This window comes from Sander vitreus, chromosome 6, assembly GCF_031162955.1.
Source record: "Sander vitreus isolate 19-12246 chromosome 6, sanVit1, whole genome shotgun sequence".
Lineage (NCBI taxonomy): Eukaryota > Metazoa > Chordata > Actinopteri > Perciformes > Percidae > Sander > Sander vitreus.
The window spans coordinates 29,522,257-29,539,678 of NC_135860.1; the positions used below are offsets into that span (position 1 = coordinate 29,522,257).

The window sequence follows — 17,422 nt, forward strand, 5'->3', positions numbered from 1 at the left end:
AATTTTCTTTGTGAATGAATAATGTATCGTACATAAATAAATGTTCTTCCTTAAAATACAGGGGCCATAATTATACATACCCCTATGTTAAATTCCCATAGAGGCAGGCAGATGTTTATTTTTAAAGGCCAGTTATTTCATGGATCCAGGATACTATGATCCTGATAAAGTTCCCTTGGCCTTTGGAATTAAAATAGCCCCCCCCCCCCCCCACATCATCACATCCCCTTCGCCATACCTAGAGATTGGCATGGGGTACTTTCCATAAGATCATCTCTCAATGCAAATCAAACCAGCTATTAGGCTAACTGAAATAAACCATGTCAGTCTCTTGGTATATTTATTTGCAATACATTATTCATTCACAAAGAAAATTGGTGTCCTTAAAAGTTGGGAGTATTCCTCAACTGAAGGCCAACTGAGACAGAAAGTCCTAAAGACACCCAGGCAGCGTATGAGTCTCAGCATGGTCCCGTTGACTCCTTCATGTCTTGATTTTTTGCACCAAATTATGGAGAGTACTATCAATAAGAGTGTCGCTAAGAATCTGTGTCGTTAAGTAGTATCAGTATTCGATATCAATAAAATCCTAGAGATAACCTAATGATGTGTAATGATTGTGTTGTGACATATAATGTTTAAAACATGTTTTACAATGTAACCTAACCACACAGGGATCAGGCCTCTGCAGTATGGTTACAGTTCCGCCCCTGTCAGCTCCATGCTGTTCTCCAAACTGCAGATACAGCATGAACAGTAGAAGGTAGGCCAGACACAGGCAGGGACAGAGCTGGGATACACAGAGAGATACAGTGGTAGGAAAGAGTGCGTGCTCTGTGTCTTATTGTAACAGTGTGACCCTAAACCTGTATCCATTAGAATCAGAGCAGACAGAGCACGTGTGCATGTGTCACTCACTCTTTGCAGGCGCTGGAGACGTGAGCCGGTACAGTGTATTTACAGTCCATGATCATGGTGAGAGTCTCGCTGTCGTTGGCTTCCTGGAAGGGGGGCTGGCCACATACCAACATGAAGAGGATCACACCGAGACTCCAGATATCTGAGGCAGAGGGAAACACAAACTCAGTCTGAATCCATGTGTACTGCCAGCTTGTTTGTTTTTTTGTTTTTTATTACAGCATACATACATATTACAAACATTACTCTTCAGTCACACACTGTGCTAGCTTTCATTTCCTGAGAATACAAAATTATTTTGACCCATTATGAAACACTGTCATCATAATATGGATAGGGATGCACCGATCAGACTTTCAAAGTCCCGATACTGATACCTGGGCTTTGGGTATCGGCCGATCTGATACAGGTGTTCATAAATTGCTGTAGCTGTATGCCTCACTGTGTGGAAGTGACTGGGATCCCTCTTTTAAACCTGTAAAGCATAGTTCAGACCAAAGATTCGTGACAAGATGAAACCGTTTTAGAATGCTGCAGGAAAGGATTCAGCGGTCAGAACGGGCCCGTCCCAGCTCGACTCAAACCACCTCAGGGTGTCAGCTGGTTGAAATGGCAGAGTCTTGGACGGACAGCCAGAGACTGAAGAGAGGGAGCGGTTAGAACAACGCAGAGAATCAGAGAAATAATGTTTACTCCGTTTCATCTCTAATTAGAAATGCAGCTGTAGCAAGTATCTCACTATCACTATCCTCATTCATATTTTAAAGTGCTCATATTATGCTGTTTGCCTTTTTCCTTTTCCTTTATAGTAGGGGTGTGCAAAATTTGTAATCGAATCTTGAGCCTAAAAATCAATATCGAATCGTGACATTTTATGAATCGTGCACCCCTACTTTATTGTGTATATATATTTTTTTGTGCATGTTATAGGTTTACAAAGTGAAAAAGCCCAAAGTCCACCCCAAAGGGACTTACCATCTCCAACAGAAAACACTGTTCACAAACTGCTCCAAACAGCTCTGTTGTAGTCCAGCCTTTACTTCAGAGACAAACGTGGTCACTTTGTAACACACGTTATAATATACGCCCTCATACTCTGCTTCTGACTGGCTAGTAGTCCTTACCTAGCTACTGCGCATGTGTGACTCCCAAAAAGATGGAACAGAAGTGAGATGTCTCACTCTGTAGCTAAAACAGAGAGCTCAACACACAGGGTGAAAAGAGGAGCTGCAGCAATGTGCAGTACAACAAAAAGATGTGTTTTCTGAAAATTAAACCATGTAAACCTATTCTGGTACAACCTCTAAATACAATTATGAAACTGAAAATGAGCATAATATGAGCACTTTAAGATGCTACAAATGATATCCAGCTACACGTTGGAATGGAAGTCCAGAGAGTGGTTTCTATGCAGATGATACACGGTCTCGTCTCATTGGTGGAAACTGGCAGCTTTCAGACCGCTGCAGACCGGACACTCTCAAGGAGATAAACGTTTCTGGGCTTCAGGCAGCATCCGCCTTGACTTAAGCATTGCTTTCCTAACTTTGGAAAGCAACATGTAACACACAGCTATGCATTTACTGAATTATGAATAAATAAAAATAAAATAAAAATAGGAAATAAATAATAAAGAATTGAAATGAATAGATCGGCCCCATTGTCACTGACACCCTATCCAGTCAGCGTCGACCCGATCCCCAATATCAGTATCAGTTGGTGAATCACTAACAATGGATCATCCTATCATAGATTTACATGCAAAAAATAGAAAATCTAAAAGAGCAGATGCAAGGGCTTGTTGCTGATAGAAATAGCTCGAGTCATCATCTTTTCCCACGCTCATCTTTTTATATTTTGTGACATATAGTAATTAAAGCCCAATCTGACCACAGCCTGTGGAATCCACTAAAAACATTTGAATGTGCTAAAACGTCAACAGCCTTCTGGGAAAGTGGAGAATGAGATGGAATACGTTGCTGAATCTGTACTTAGGCGAGTGTTTGTCAGTGTAGTCACATGGATGGAAATATTGGAGATTCTTTGGGCTGTAGATTATATGATGTGTTCAAATATAAACTCCAAGGCAACACTCAATGCTACAGAGGACTTAACGCCCCCTTAACAGCTGACTGTGCTGCGTTAGTGACGACGTTCCCGATATTGTGGATGTTCCTCGCCTTGTGTCAACCGTTGACTTCATGTAATATTGTACGTGGCGTTTTCTTTTGCGGGGTGCAAATGTTCCACCAAAACAAGTTCCTTCCAGAGAATATTTAGCAGAGCCACCGTCGCTGCGTCTGGAGCTTAGCACCGCACAAGACTATTGGGATTGGTTTACAGAAATGCAAACCACCAAGCAAGTGTTTTTTCTCCTATCCCAGAATGCATCTGTGGTGTAGCAAGACCTTTCTCCACAGCGCTGTGGAGATAGAGCTCGACATGCAAAACGTATTGTGATCTAATGGAAAGGAAGCCGGATTTCCTCAGAGTCTGGTAAACAAGTGTGAGACAGTAAATGTCCGTTCTTTCCTGTCGTCTTTCTCCCATGGCATTTTTAACCAATCCGGTGCTCCCACAGCTGTCTCACAGCTGGAATGCTGAATGGCTGTGCACCGGGACTGGGTGAAGGAGGGTTTGCATAATAGGTTCATATCATTAAAACCCCCCGGAAACAGCTCATGCACAACGCTATCATGCAAAAGGGTGTGTGTGGGTGTGTCGACAGTATAATAAACGTCAAATCAATTCACCTGTGTGTATGGGTTTATTCAAGTGTGCATCATGTATGCACCGTGAGAACGCAAACTGCCAACATGTAGAAACACTGAGCCATACACACTTGATGCAACCACCCACACCCACCCACCAACACCCACACCCACACAAGAAAGAAGCCACTCCAGTCAAAGCATTGGCAGCTCTGCAGTAATTACCATGATGACAATGTTTAAGTAACTTTCTAATTAAGCTCAAAGGCTCAGATGCCCTCAATACCTAATGGGTTGTATTGGCAGAGTGGAGCCCTGATGATGCAAAAAAAAAAAAAAAAGCCAGATACAAAAAAGAAATCCAACTCTGAAAACTACTTTTTGTGGCTTTCACGTTTTTTTTTTCACACGGATTATGAAATGCTTATAGCCAGCGGCGTAGCCCTGAGTCAGCTACTGTATCTGATGCATTGTAAATTGGGCTGGTCCTATCTTTAGACCCGTCCTTGCTGGGTTAGTCTCAGCAAGGCATACAACCCTAACCCTGCTGTGTCGAACTGATCTTTCAGAGAGAAAGCAGGAGGAGCTGGAGCTCACGGTGCTTTTAAGAGCTCTTGTTTAAGAGAAAGGCTCAGTTGATTGACGCAAATGTAATTGGTTTGGTTCGGACTTTAATACAAGCCATCAAATATAACCTCGAGACACACCTGCACTCACCAACATGGTGCTCATGTCTGCGGAGCCTCCTTGGCCCTGCTTCAGCTTTTTCATCCCGTCTGCCATCTCCACTGAGCAGCAGTGAAACAACAAGGCAACAGAAAGACTGGACACAGCATGCATAAGGAAGCAGCGTCCCCACACGCCAATCGTCATTCATTTATTTAGAGTTTAAACTTAGAAACATAGTTTGGCACAATGGATAAAGTGATATAATCTAATCATTTCTAGGTCTTTATTGTGTATCGACATGCCCACAACTCAAACAGTTGTTCCCACACAGACGTGAGCCAAAAATAGAAAACGAGTGTAAACAGGAAAAGCAGCAGAGGTGCCACACAGCTCGCAGCGCTCACGCACCCAGAAAACAGACCAGATACAGCTTAAATCTGGGAGAGGAAACCTCCACGTTAGCAGCCGAGACAACTCTATAGCAGAATTCATATGCAAAGTGACCTGTACCATCTGCTCAAAGCTATTTCAATTCTTAAAGTTCACTGACATCCGATAACTGTGAAGACAGCCAATGCTCAAAATTACACAGAGCCACCAACGGACAGCAAAAGAGGCTGTCAGCAACACACACACACGGTAGTGTCACCTGGGGTAGAGTGCAGCCAGCTGCCACAGACAGAGCCTCTCTGGAACAAGCTCCCTCTTTAAATCCTTCAAAAGGGAGGCTGTCAGTCACACACACACACACACACACACACACACACACACACACACACACACACACGCTCCCTCTTAAAAACATCTGTCACGTTTTATTTTACTTTCGTAGCTTCTTGTTCTATGTTTCTATCATCGTTTGTCAGCCATTTTCATCTTTTTAAAAACTTTGGTTTAAGTGCTATACAATAAAGTGTATTATTACTGCTGCATATATATTGCACTGTAAATTCTCATGACTTAGTTAATATATCTGTGTCTTTCCAACACGCTGCTCCAAGCTTCCAGTAATACAACATGCAGCCAGGGTCTACGAGGTCTGCAACCCAGATCAGTTTCATTATCAATTCATCTGCAAACTGGTTTTTTGTATTAATCCTGGATCATTATCAAAATAGTTGACCGTTTTCTTTCCATCAACTAATAGTTTTGGCTCCAGAGTCTACAACGCATTATAGTCCTGTACATATAATAAAATAAGCTGGTTAGCCTTCGTGCAATACATTATTATTGTTTTTATTGTTATTGTTTAACTTGTTTTGGTTCAACTGAGTGACTGCAGCTGCCATCTACGTGCTGCTACAGTCTAAATAAATGATGCACCTGCCTCATTAAAGAAACTACATCCAACTTAACTGCGGTACGACTATCAGCTTATGTTAAAGTTAGGTTAATGTTACTTATGTTTAAACAATATTTATGTAAGCTACCACCTGACAACAGTAACCCCCAACTTCCACCGGTTGCGGAACGTCTTCGGATCCGCTCCCGAACGAACGAGTCTTTAGGTTTCCATTAAAGTCAATGTGTGTATTTCCACTGACTGCAGAACGGCTGCGTTCCGACTCCGGCACAGCTCCGGCGGTCCCCAGCCCTCCAGAGCAGATACGCAGAGCTTCTATTTTTGCCGGACGCCGGAGAGCTCCACAGCAATTCAGCACACGGCAGATAGTGAGGGACAGGAAGTCGAGCACAGAAACAAAATAAAACAGCCGGTTAATTTTCGGAGCACGGAGCTGTTCTGCAGCGGAGCCGGTCCGCAGACATTCTGCATTCAGTGGAAATCCCCAGTAAGAGACTTCCATCAGAGCGGCTGATGCAGGCCGAGCTCGTTCTTAGTCTGGGTGAGCATACCGCCATTTACCTTAAGTGATTATTAATGCCATTTTCAATGATTAACAGAATCTGTCTACTCATTGACTTTCGGAAAGATGTTGCATTTATTGAAGATAAAAAACAGTTAAAACACCTTGAACTTTTGATAATGTCCCTTAATACTTACTTCCCTTTTGAACTTTTATGTTTTCATTCAGAACACAAGACAAAATAAGAGTTTACTTGCATGACATAATGTGCAAAATAATCGTTTTTCTCGATTATGTATTTTTTTTTCGGAGCGGCTAGCAGCTAGGCTAACTGATGCAGGATGAACAGTGAACTACTGCAGCGCTAGCACGTCCATCCCGGCTGAGAACAGACAAGTGTCTGCCTGAGGAGTCTAACGGGCGGTCTGATGTGTGTACAGGTCTGTGCGGGCGCTCTCAGGAGAGTTAGTGAAGGGAAACACGGTGAGCGCCGCGCGGCATGTCGCCGTGCTCTGGTGCAGCGCTGTCAGTCCTTCCCTTTCCAATCTTTTACTTGTGCTATCAGTGTGTGTGTGTGTGTGTGTGTGTGTGTGTGTGTGTGTTTGTGTGGTGTTTGACCTAAGCCAAAGATAGGGGGGGGGGGGCAGAGACCCCAGAGTCCACCCACAGCGAACCACCTCACACCTGGTCCTACTCACGGCAGCATCTGTTACTATAGCAACGCTCCCGTCTCCATTTATTTGTCAGGCCCTCTGGCCAATCTGTGCACACATACTCACCACAACATGGCCGCTCTCCACATCAATATGTGTCTGCAGTCTGCCAACCAAAAGTCTACAATTTGATTTCACATTTACGGTCTTTCACAACGTTCTCCAGTGACTCGCAAACACACGAGAGGCTTGGATTCATATCTGCATCAGTCAGTGATGACAGAATGAATCTCTCTGCTTGTGCAAATACAGTAAGGAGTTGGTAATGATTAAAATAGAACTTATTCCCATCTCGGCCTCAAACAAACAAACAAAGCGCTGAGAGGAAACAGAATGGAGGACCCAGCCTTCCCTTCCCCCCCTCCCTTACTCATCGCTATCCGTGTCTTTCTCTACAACCACACAGCCCTACAGCGTGTCGGAGGAATACACACAGTCTCCTGCAGCGGCGAGTCAGAGGCAGAGGGGCCGTCACAGCAGCGTGGCTAACGTTAGCTTCTTGTCTCATCTGGGGTCTGATAAACAGTAAATTCATCAACTTCAGTGTCCACAATGCTATTTTCCAATAAACTGTAGCGGTCATATTTCACGGGCGTGAGTGCGGATTTCATGTCGCGGCTTTCGTCGCCGTTAATCACTTATTGAGTGAAGTAGTACTCGCCCTGTTGTTTATTTGGTTGCCATGACTTGGCGAGTGATGACGTCCTGTCACAGCTCCAGTTGCTCTGCTCACCCTAGGGGGAGAGAGAGAGCGGATGACAGTTCGCTTGAGTTCAGTAGAGCAGACGGCGCTACGAGTTTATGACTTTTCATAAACAGCTGAAGGAGCGGTGGTGCGCGGTGTACATAGCGGAAACCTTGTTGTGCGTCTGCCCTATTTCTGATACCGTGAAATTTTACCGTGGCGGACCGCCACTATGCTATCAACATAGAGGAAACACTGCGATATTTTTGACCAAATACCGCGATATCGATACCGCAACGATATTGTAGTGTTGACTATTTTCACACGCGCTTTCACAAAATATTTACACAATGTGATTTTTGATAAATCATCATCATCAGCATTGTGGATATAATGACTAAGTAAGATAGTAATAGAACAGTTACAACAGTCTGGTAAGTTCAGAAAATGACATCACTTTACTGTAATGCAGCCTTTTAAACGAGGCTTTTATTTATTTATTTATATATAACGATATCCAAAATCTAAGACGATATCTAGTCTCATATCACAATGTCGATATCATATTGATATATTGTCCAGCTCTATTTTCTCCTGTTGTCAAAACATTTCTCCGCTGACTGAGAAGTCTTCTTTGTGAATATGAATGACCAAGCTTTGCATTAACACTGCGTATGGGAAAATGCATTTAGAAAATGCAAGCTGCCGGTGCGCTAACGTTACCATGTGAGGAGAGGACTCCCAGCCAAGTAGTGTAATATATAATAACGTAACATAAATGCATGCAGCCACAGGTGGAGTGTCAATGTGCTGCATTCACAATCTCACCTGCAATGGCAATTGAAATATTGTTTAAGGAAGGACACGACTCTTCATGTTGCATCATGTAGTGGCCTCCTCACAGTTACAAGTTACAGACAATGAGGAAGCTGGTCTTAGTCTCAGTGGGGGGAGCCAGATGATTGAGTTACAATCTAAGATGGGTCTCCTGGCCCAGTCCAAACACTAGCATGGATTAACTGTTCTTCCATCTACTGGCAGCAGGCAACAGAAACCAGGACTGTGATTAAGAGCTCCGGCTGCTCTCTGGAGACACGGCGCTGAGGCCCTGGCGCTGCAGACGCCATGGCTGCCAAACGGCTCTGCAGAGGATGACAGGGCTCATCAACAGCTACATGGCGGGCTCTCTATCAGCTAAAGAATGCCTAGAGCACAGCATGTTGACCCTTCTAATACTAGCTTTAGCCTGTCTTTATTAACAGACATCACCCCCTGTAATGGAACTACTAATCCTCACTGATTGCACTGCACCTCATACAGATGACCTCCACTTATATCCCCCAAACATACCGCAAACCTCTCGCCTGTTTCAGCTCAAGTAGTAAAGTAGAGCAGATAAAGAGGGCTTTGCCCCCACGTATGGCCACTAGAAAACCAAAAGTAAACCTTTCTGTGGCCTGGGCTGCAAAATGTACAAACAAGCAGCACTTTCCCATGGCTAATGGGTCGGACCACAGCATCACCAGCCCCACAACAGCCACTGTAACACTTAACTAAACTGCCCCGAGATGCACAGAGAAGCCCAGGCAACACAGGAGCAGAGAGTGGTACGGGCACAAATGCCTTACTTGTATCCATCTACTGAGCAAGGTGAGTGGACTTCGTCCATTAGGAACTAGGAGTGCACCGATATCAATGCCAGAATCGGGTGACGGTCTGATGCCGTGCGTAATCATAAAATGACTCCGACACTACCACACCCGATACCACCTCATAGCAAAGTGACATCAACTTCTCCCGTCGAGCAGGTAGGCGGTGGAAGAGGAGCAATGCACGTGAATGACATCATCCGACTTTTGAGTTCTTCATTCATTCCGATCGGGAATAATATCTCTAGCTATATCTATTTTATTGATACTAACTCAGGGAAATGTCCAGCCCATGGGCACTGAGCTTTGAATAAAAAAAAACAAAAACAAAAAACAGGCATGGTACTTTCAAAATACTGCTTTGTTCTGATTGACAACAATATCAGAGCAGGCCAAAATCTCTGTGTCTGAAAACACCCTCACACCCCAGGGATTATTAGGTACTCGTATCAGTACTCGGTATTAGCGAATACCAAAATGTAAGAACTTGAACTGCTTAAACAGCACAGAGAAATACTATAATACTATCCTTCACTGTCCAGGTTGCATCCAAGGATTGTGTGTGTGTGTGTGTGTGTGTGTGTGTGTGTGTGTGTGTGTGTGTGTAAAGTTCAATGAGAAAGTAGCCACTGCTTCCTTATTGCCTGTGCCGCACCTCTTAAGTTTGTGAGAACTGTGACCAAAAAAGGGGAAGCCAATAAAAGGTGGTTGAAAGCATTTTGAAAGCTGCCTTTGAAAGCATTTTCTACATGCATAAACACTCATGAGACCGAACCCTTCAGGATTAGCACCACATGAACAACCACGTAAAAACAAGCTTGACTGGTCCCCATCTCATTATCCAAATCAGGAGCTGGACTTAGTGCCATGTTTCTGCCATCATTTAAGTTCCCTGATGTGACAGATATCATATCAGCAATGGAAGGACACACAATCGGTTTGTCTGCACTCTGTCAGCCCTCATAGAAAAATCAATGAGCCAGTTAATGTAGTGCAACGGGACACCCGTGGACATCAGTGCTAGAAGAGCTGACCTTGTAGCACACGGCCTATGGCGACCTGCAAAATGATCAGTGTTAGCAACATACGGCTACTGGAACACAACGGCGTGATATTTAAACTCTGCATGTTGTGCTGCACACGGCCCTGGCATTCGGCGTGATCGATGGCTGCTCTGCTGCTGAGGCAATGTAAACAACAAAACGCGCTGTGGTGAACACGTGTTCGAAACTAACAGCCGACGTGTTGCAGCAGGGTGAGACGTGTGTCAAACAGGTGCTAGCCACACTGCCAACCTCATTCCACCACTGTGCTGAAGCTGGCTTTAATATGACTCCATGAAGATGTCCTGTGTAGTTTGTGTGTTCTGACACAGGGACATGAGGGATTTAATTGGTGGACAGGACGCCTAGTTGGTGGCACAGACAACAAGCCCGCTCTATCAAACACATCTGGATCAATAAAAGATAAAATAACAACCATGTCTGTGAGAAAGCACCAGACTTTTATAACTGGGCTCAATCAAAAGCCGTGGTTCCACTTGCAAATGCAACCTAGGGTCTTTTTGTGAATGTACCCGAGTCATTTTCGGTCAAATGGCCTTTTGAATGGGAGTGCTAGGGGCACTTTTACGCTAGCCTCAAAATAGCTATTTTTAAAACACTAAGAAGGCTCGACACAACATGAGACTTTGCTCCAAGTATCGCCAGGGTTTCTACACCTTAACGAAAGCATTGAAAACATTGTTTGTGTACACAGAGTTTACTAAAAAGAAAGGTTTTGAGCAACTCACGTTAGCAGTTGTTGTTTATGCTAGCCACCATTTTCCCAGTCCAAAATAGGCGATCTCCGAATGAACTAGAGATGGTCCGATACCGATTCTGATACCTGAACTTGCGTATCGGCCGATACCGAGTACCAATCCGATACCAGTGTGTCATATATTTTAACAACTATATACTACTATCCCTGTATGGATGTGATCTGATTTCTATCTTTGTTGACGGTTTGGCTCAGGTTAAACTCTTTGTGAAACATGAACAAACACAAACAATGAACGCCACAGAACGTTCTTTTATTATCCAGTTTGACAGTCAGTTATAACGGAAAAAGAACATAAATAAACTACTTTAACGTATTTTTTCTTTAGGGCTTTATTACGTGGTATCGGATCGGTGCATGAACTCCAGTACTTCCCGATACCGATACCAGTGTTTTAGACAGTATCGGAGCCGATACCAATACTGGTATCGGTATCGGAACATCTCTAGAATGAATGGACTCCATAGGAGGAAATGTCATTCCTATATGAGGCTCCTTTTTCCAACTACAAGGTCAATATTGTGTTTCACTAACGACAAAACAACGAATTATCCGTGCATTTATATGGAAATAAGCTTTTAGAGCTTTCCATCTTTACTCTCCTCCCTCGACTATTTTTGACTGGCTAGATAGACGGCGACCGGAAGAACAGCAGCTAACGTGAGTTGCTCAAAACCTTTTTTAGTGAACTCTGGGTACACAAACAATGTTGACAATGCTTTCGTTAAGGTGTAGAGACCCTGGTCAAAGTTTCATGTTGTGTCGAGCCTTCTTAGTGTTTTAAAAATAGCTATTTTGAGGCTAGCATAAAAGTGCCCCTAGCACTCCCATTCAAAAGGCCATTTGACCGAAAAACGAGAATACGGTACATCTTAAAAGTGGCGATTCCGTCCTAAATATGCTTTTAAAAACGAAAGTTTGACTCGGGTACACTCACAAAAAGACCCTAAGTTGCATTTCGGCGAGAATTACGCTTTAAATGTGACTTTTATCATCCCATCATGCCAGGACACTGATATGACAGTATGCCATATCACATCGTTCACGATAATACCAGTATCATTTTAAATGTCATGATAATATAACATTCATATCCTGTAATGGCAATATTCAGACTTGTTGGCGTAATTGCCTGTCAATTTAGGAACTGTTTAGATGTGCACTTTGATGTACAATTTATTATTATACATTTAGAATCTAAATCTCACTCGGAGTTAAGCCACCTGATCACACATGATCTGCGGCAGTACGGCGAGGTAGGGCGCAGAGCAGAGGCAAAGCGCAGCGCAGGAACGTTCTGGAATTGGTTGCGCCTTGAAAAGGTCAGCGGCAACTAGGTCAAAGTTGAAATAATTTGAACTTTGAGCACATTTACTCCAGTTATGAACGACACGGATCAAAGATTAGTGGCTGTGTTATAGTTGTTAAAATAGTGTAGCGATGTGATACACCGACGGGAGCCGGCACATGGAGTTTATGAAAATTGACCAGATGCTCTAGCGCTTCCACTTCCTGTCCGGCCTGTTGAACGCCCCACAGCTCCGTCAGAAACAGACCTGGCGTGTATTTTTTAGCGGAGCAGAGTGGCGAGACGCTTCTCGGACACGCTGCGTCGCAGCCGGTGGAATCACAACGTTGTCTTGAGCCGCCGCGATCGCTCCGGCAGATGCGCCTGGTGGAATTTAGTGTGTCTTACCATCAACAATATCATTATTGCAGAAATACCCCCGAAATATCTTGATAGCCTATTATTTAAGGGCCATAATGCCACCTTTAGTGGGCATAATCCGGAGAATTTATCAAACGGAGGTCTCGCATCATCTTCCCGCCACACGGGAGTTCCTCTCATAGGCAATAGCAGAGGTTAGAGACACGGAGGAAAACCTGGCTGGAGCCCAGCTGAGAGCCGCTGTCTGACAGCATGGCATTACTCACTCGTCGTCGCCGCTGTTCTCTCTTATCAACAAGTTATTTTGGATGCACCTATTGTCTGACAATATATCCGCACAGCAATACATCAATAGATCACTATCGGATGAGGCATGTCGCATTGAAGTCAGGCGAGGACACACACACATATACAGACACTAACGGAGTTCCGATGAGGCCAATCGATCATAAACAGTGTTTCTGCAGGTTTAAACCAAGTCAAATTTAAGACTTTTTTAAGACCATTATGAACGAAACTTAAGACCTTTATGACATCAACTGAGCCCTAAAATCCAGTTTTTTTTTAAAGCCAAGTATCGCTAAACTTGCACTTCCCCATAGCTGAAGAATAGAATCTGTGTTATGTCTGTGGTACAATCCTGAAAGAGACTCACACCAATAACAAGAAAGCTGATTGGCTGCATGTTGGTCTCATTTGTAGTCTTAACACAGCGAAATTATATTAGGACTAAGAGAGAAAGAACTACAACACCACGGAATTAAAAACGGAGCATTAGAGGTAGAATTGCATGGACGTAGGAAAATGAAGACCTGTTTCAACGTATTTAAGACCTAGAACACAATACTTCAGCAAATGTAAGACTTTTCAAGGCCTAAAATGTGAAAACCTGCGGAAACCCTGGTAAAAGTATCACTGAAAAGACAAGAGTAACCACAGATCTGAGATCAAGCTCAAATGCCGCCTGGCAGTACTGCACAGTGTCGCTCTGCTATTTCCTAATGAACAGAGTGACTCATTTCATTACTTCAGCAATTCATGTTTTGCATACCTACGGCTGGAGCATCGTACTCATCACCCAGCAGTATTTCCGGTGCAGAGTACGCCAGAGATCCACAGCTAGTTGTCAGCTTTTTCCCCGGCTGAAACTTGTTACTGAATCCAAAGTCTGTGAGCTTGACCAGCCCTTGTTTCTCAAAAAACACCACATTCTCTGGCTTGAGGTCCCTGTGCACCACATGCAGCCGATGACAGTAGGAGATAGCATGGACAATCTGGGCAAAATATTTCTTAGCAAGCTCTTCATTCAGACCCTCCTCGTGTTTCATGATGTAGTCAAACATATCCCCTCCATCGCCGAGCTCCAAGATGAGGTAAAGCTTGGTCTGAGTGTCTATCACTTCATACAGGCGCACAATGTTGGGGTGCTGGACCAGCTTCATGCAGCGCACTTCCTGGAAGAGGTGGCCTGTGGCCACGGTGTCTAGCTTTGTCTTGTCGATCACCTTCACCGCCACTTTCTCCCCGGTGAAGACGTGGCGCGCCAGCTTGACCACGGCAAAGTGGCCACGGCCCAGCGTCTTGTCCAGGTCATACAGGCCAGCAATCTTGCCATCGTAGCCCCGCTTGAAGCCTGCCATAGCTGGGGAGGGTGACGGGGAGAGGGGAGCCCCCGCTGTAGGCAGGGGCCGCTTGGCTGAGTCTTGAGGGTCCAGCTTAGTTCAGATCATCCAAGGCTGGAGGAGAAACCCATGGCTCCAGCTTCCTAAATGATATCAAACACACACATCATTACTACACTAATAAGTCACAGCTGAGTCCAAACAACCATTTCTCATGTTAACATCCCCCCCCCCCCAACACACACACACTCACACAGAGTAAGGCATATTATATAGGCTACTGTATATACACTTGAATGTTGGGCTTGTTGTGACTTGTGACAGGATGATGCTCCTGCTGCGCTAACGTTAGCTCGTGTACCCTGGAGTGCTGCTATAATGAACCAAGTTAACCTTCCTGAACTCTAATAAACGGCTTCCTGTAGTCGCGTGCACAGGCAGCGGGTCTGACCACAGACTGGTCCAGGAGTCAGCTGCATGGTAACGGGCCCGGGCTAACGTCACCAGGGGCTAGCTCGTTGTTCATTGATTGATCAACGTTAGCTTGCCGGCTGACTGACGTTACCTGCTCTGGTTCTTTAACGTTAGAATGTTTCCCGCTGACCCACCAGACAATAACCTCCACACACACACAAATACACACATACATACATACATACATACATACATATATATATATATATATATATACACACACACACATACACACATACATACATACATACATACATACATACATACATACATACACATATACACACACACACGTAGCTGCTAACACAGGTACACAATGCTGCTTTAACGTCACATATCACACAGCTAGCTGTAGTTAGCATGTAGCATTCAAAGTGACTAACGTTACGGCTCGCTCAGCTCACCTCTCCAGCTCCGCTTCGGAGTCCGGTCTCTACCGGGTCTCTACCGGGGTCTAGAGGGTCTCTGTCGGGTACCGTGGGTGCTTCAGGTGGTGCACTGTACTGAAGCGCCTTAACGCAAACGATCAGAGAAGACGAGGAAGCGACCGCGGCACAGTCACAGTGAAGGGTTCATCTGAGAGACGAGGAGGCATCATCGGTGGGGCTGTGATGATGCTGCCTTCACGTGCTGAACAAAGGGTCGACATTTTCACAACACTCAAACTTTCGCCAGGATTACCATCGGGCTCATACATACACGTGTTCTCAAATGATTTCCTCTGAAGAGAAATGAATCATATAGACCGTATAACATTTAGAATAATGAAAACATATACAAAACAATCATTTTACCATTGAATATATCATAAGGTGGAATGCATTTTTTTTCCAGTAGGCTACCAACAACAGCGAGAAAACGGTGTTTTTTATTTTCACTATTTGGTTATTATTGTTATTATTGTTATTATTGTTCGACTAAAACGTGCTTTCCTGCGGGACAAGTTGGAGCTTATGTATTCACAGTTTGGGAGCTGAGAGTCGGGTCTTTACGAGGATCACAAAAGGCAGCATATGAGCGTTGCTAACCGCATTCAACTCTGACGTCAAACAGTCCTTTGGTGGGAAAGGTTTACTGAAACATTATTATATTTACGCGTTGTTATGGAACCCACGCAATCTATATTCCTCCAACTTCTTACATATTAATACCAAATGTAATTTTTGCAATACATATATATGTGTAAATATATAAATGGTAACACTATTTTTATATATATATATATATATATATATATATATATATATATATATATAGGGCCAAACTATATTTTAAAGACATATTCTTGTTTCTGTGTATCATTACATTGAGTATGTGTCTGAAATGTTGTTTATTTTAATGCTTTTTTCAATAAAGGTGTTGAAAAATAAAAAAAAAGGGTTGCTAAAACATTATTCTATTTACACAACAATAATTAATAAATGGTAAAATGAGTATGTAATGATAGTGACAGTTTGGCCTTAATTAAAGGCAGAGTTTTACACCCATTCTTATAATCCATACATGTTGGGGCAGCCTCTAGCTCACCCAATAAGAGCGTGCGCCCCATGTAGGCTGAGTCCTTTGCAGTGGCCTGGGTTCGAATCCCCTCTATTTCTCTCACCCTTTCCTGTCTATCCACTGAAGAAAAAAAAAAAATTATCTAAAAAAAATAGGAAAAAACATGTTATTGTTAAGAAATGTAACAGTAAACATGAGCAACTCCCTAGTCAGCAGTGCGACGTGATGGAGTATAGCGAGCGCGATGCAGTGAGACAGATGTTGTAGAGGACACTGAGAGCAGCAGGGGAGGGCTGTGAGGGTTTCACACCTGAGAGCTCTTCAACAGAATCAAGACACCAGATTGCAGTCTACGGAGCAGCTCCACGCTTTCTAAAAGTTTGAGACTACTCTGGTTTCTGGCTCTGAGAGAGAGAGAGCAGCTCATGTTCACTAACACTGACTGTACTTGCCTCGGCCGTGGAATTGACACATTTGAAGTATTTGTGTTTCATACCACAAGGTTTCCATCGCCTCGTTTCTGTGCGATGGATCCAGTGCCTGTCAGTGTTGCTTGGTCTTCCCAATAACCGGCGTGTAGTGACATCTAGTGACGGACATAACAGACATGAGTGTTGGCCTGCAGGCCTCAGAGTGTACCTTCTCTGTTGGGATGTTGGTGATACTGAGAGGTCTGAGCGATCAACAGGACACCTTTCCTCACTCCTCACAGCAGTGCTCATTCACTCTCTACAAGACATGACACAGTTCTTGTTTCTTTGAACTTGGCCCTGGCTAGTTTTTCTACTAAAGTGAAACATGAACTTTACTAGGCTGTCAGCTAAAGTATGGTGCCAAACAACAAGGATATTAGAGATGGAAAGGAATACTGTTTTGTGAGGGAATCCAAAGAATGTTAAAAAGAAAGAGAATGCCCAAATATATTTTTTCCAAAATTTACTTTTTTTTTTTTTTTTTGGGGGGGGGATATATTGAAAAAGATGGCTAGTGTCCCAGTAGGCCAGTAGGCTATTATGCCCATTCATCCACAATACCTGCAGCATCCGTTAACTTTCACAAATAATAGGAATGCAGCCATAAGTAATGCCATCTGTGCTTTTCCTGTTCAAATGTCTGCTGAAACACAACAGATGTAGCATGATACGCCGTTAGCATTGGATCATGCTCTTTCACATCTTTAATAAAT

At 43.7% G+C, this 17,422-nt stretch overlaps 1 protein-coding gene across 1 annotated transcript in view; it reads right to left on the reverse strand.

The window, feature by feature from the left end:
• snrka (SNF related kinase a) overlaps positions 1-15,342 on the reverse strand; it is a 38,760-nt gene extending 23,418 nt beyond the window's left edge. The window contains exons 1-3 of the mRNA XM_078253651.1: positions 15,141-15,342; positions 13,692-14,405; positions 919-1,060 (exon numbers count right to left, since the gene is read on the reverse strand). Of these exons, the coding sequence (XP_078109777.1) occupies positions 919-1,060; positions 13,692-14,280 (731 nt within the window). The 5' untranslated portion in view covers positions 14,281-14,405; positions 15,141-15,342. The remainder of the gene's footprint in view (positions 1-918; positions 1,061-13,691; positions 14,406-15,140) is intronic.
• Between the last annotated feature and the right edge of the window lie 2,080 nt (positions 15,343-17,422).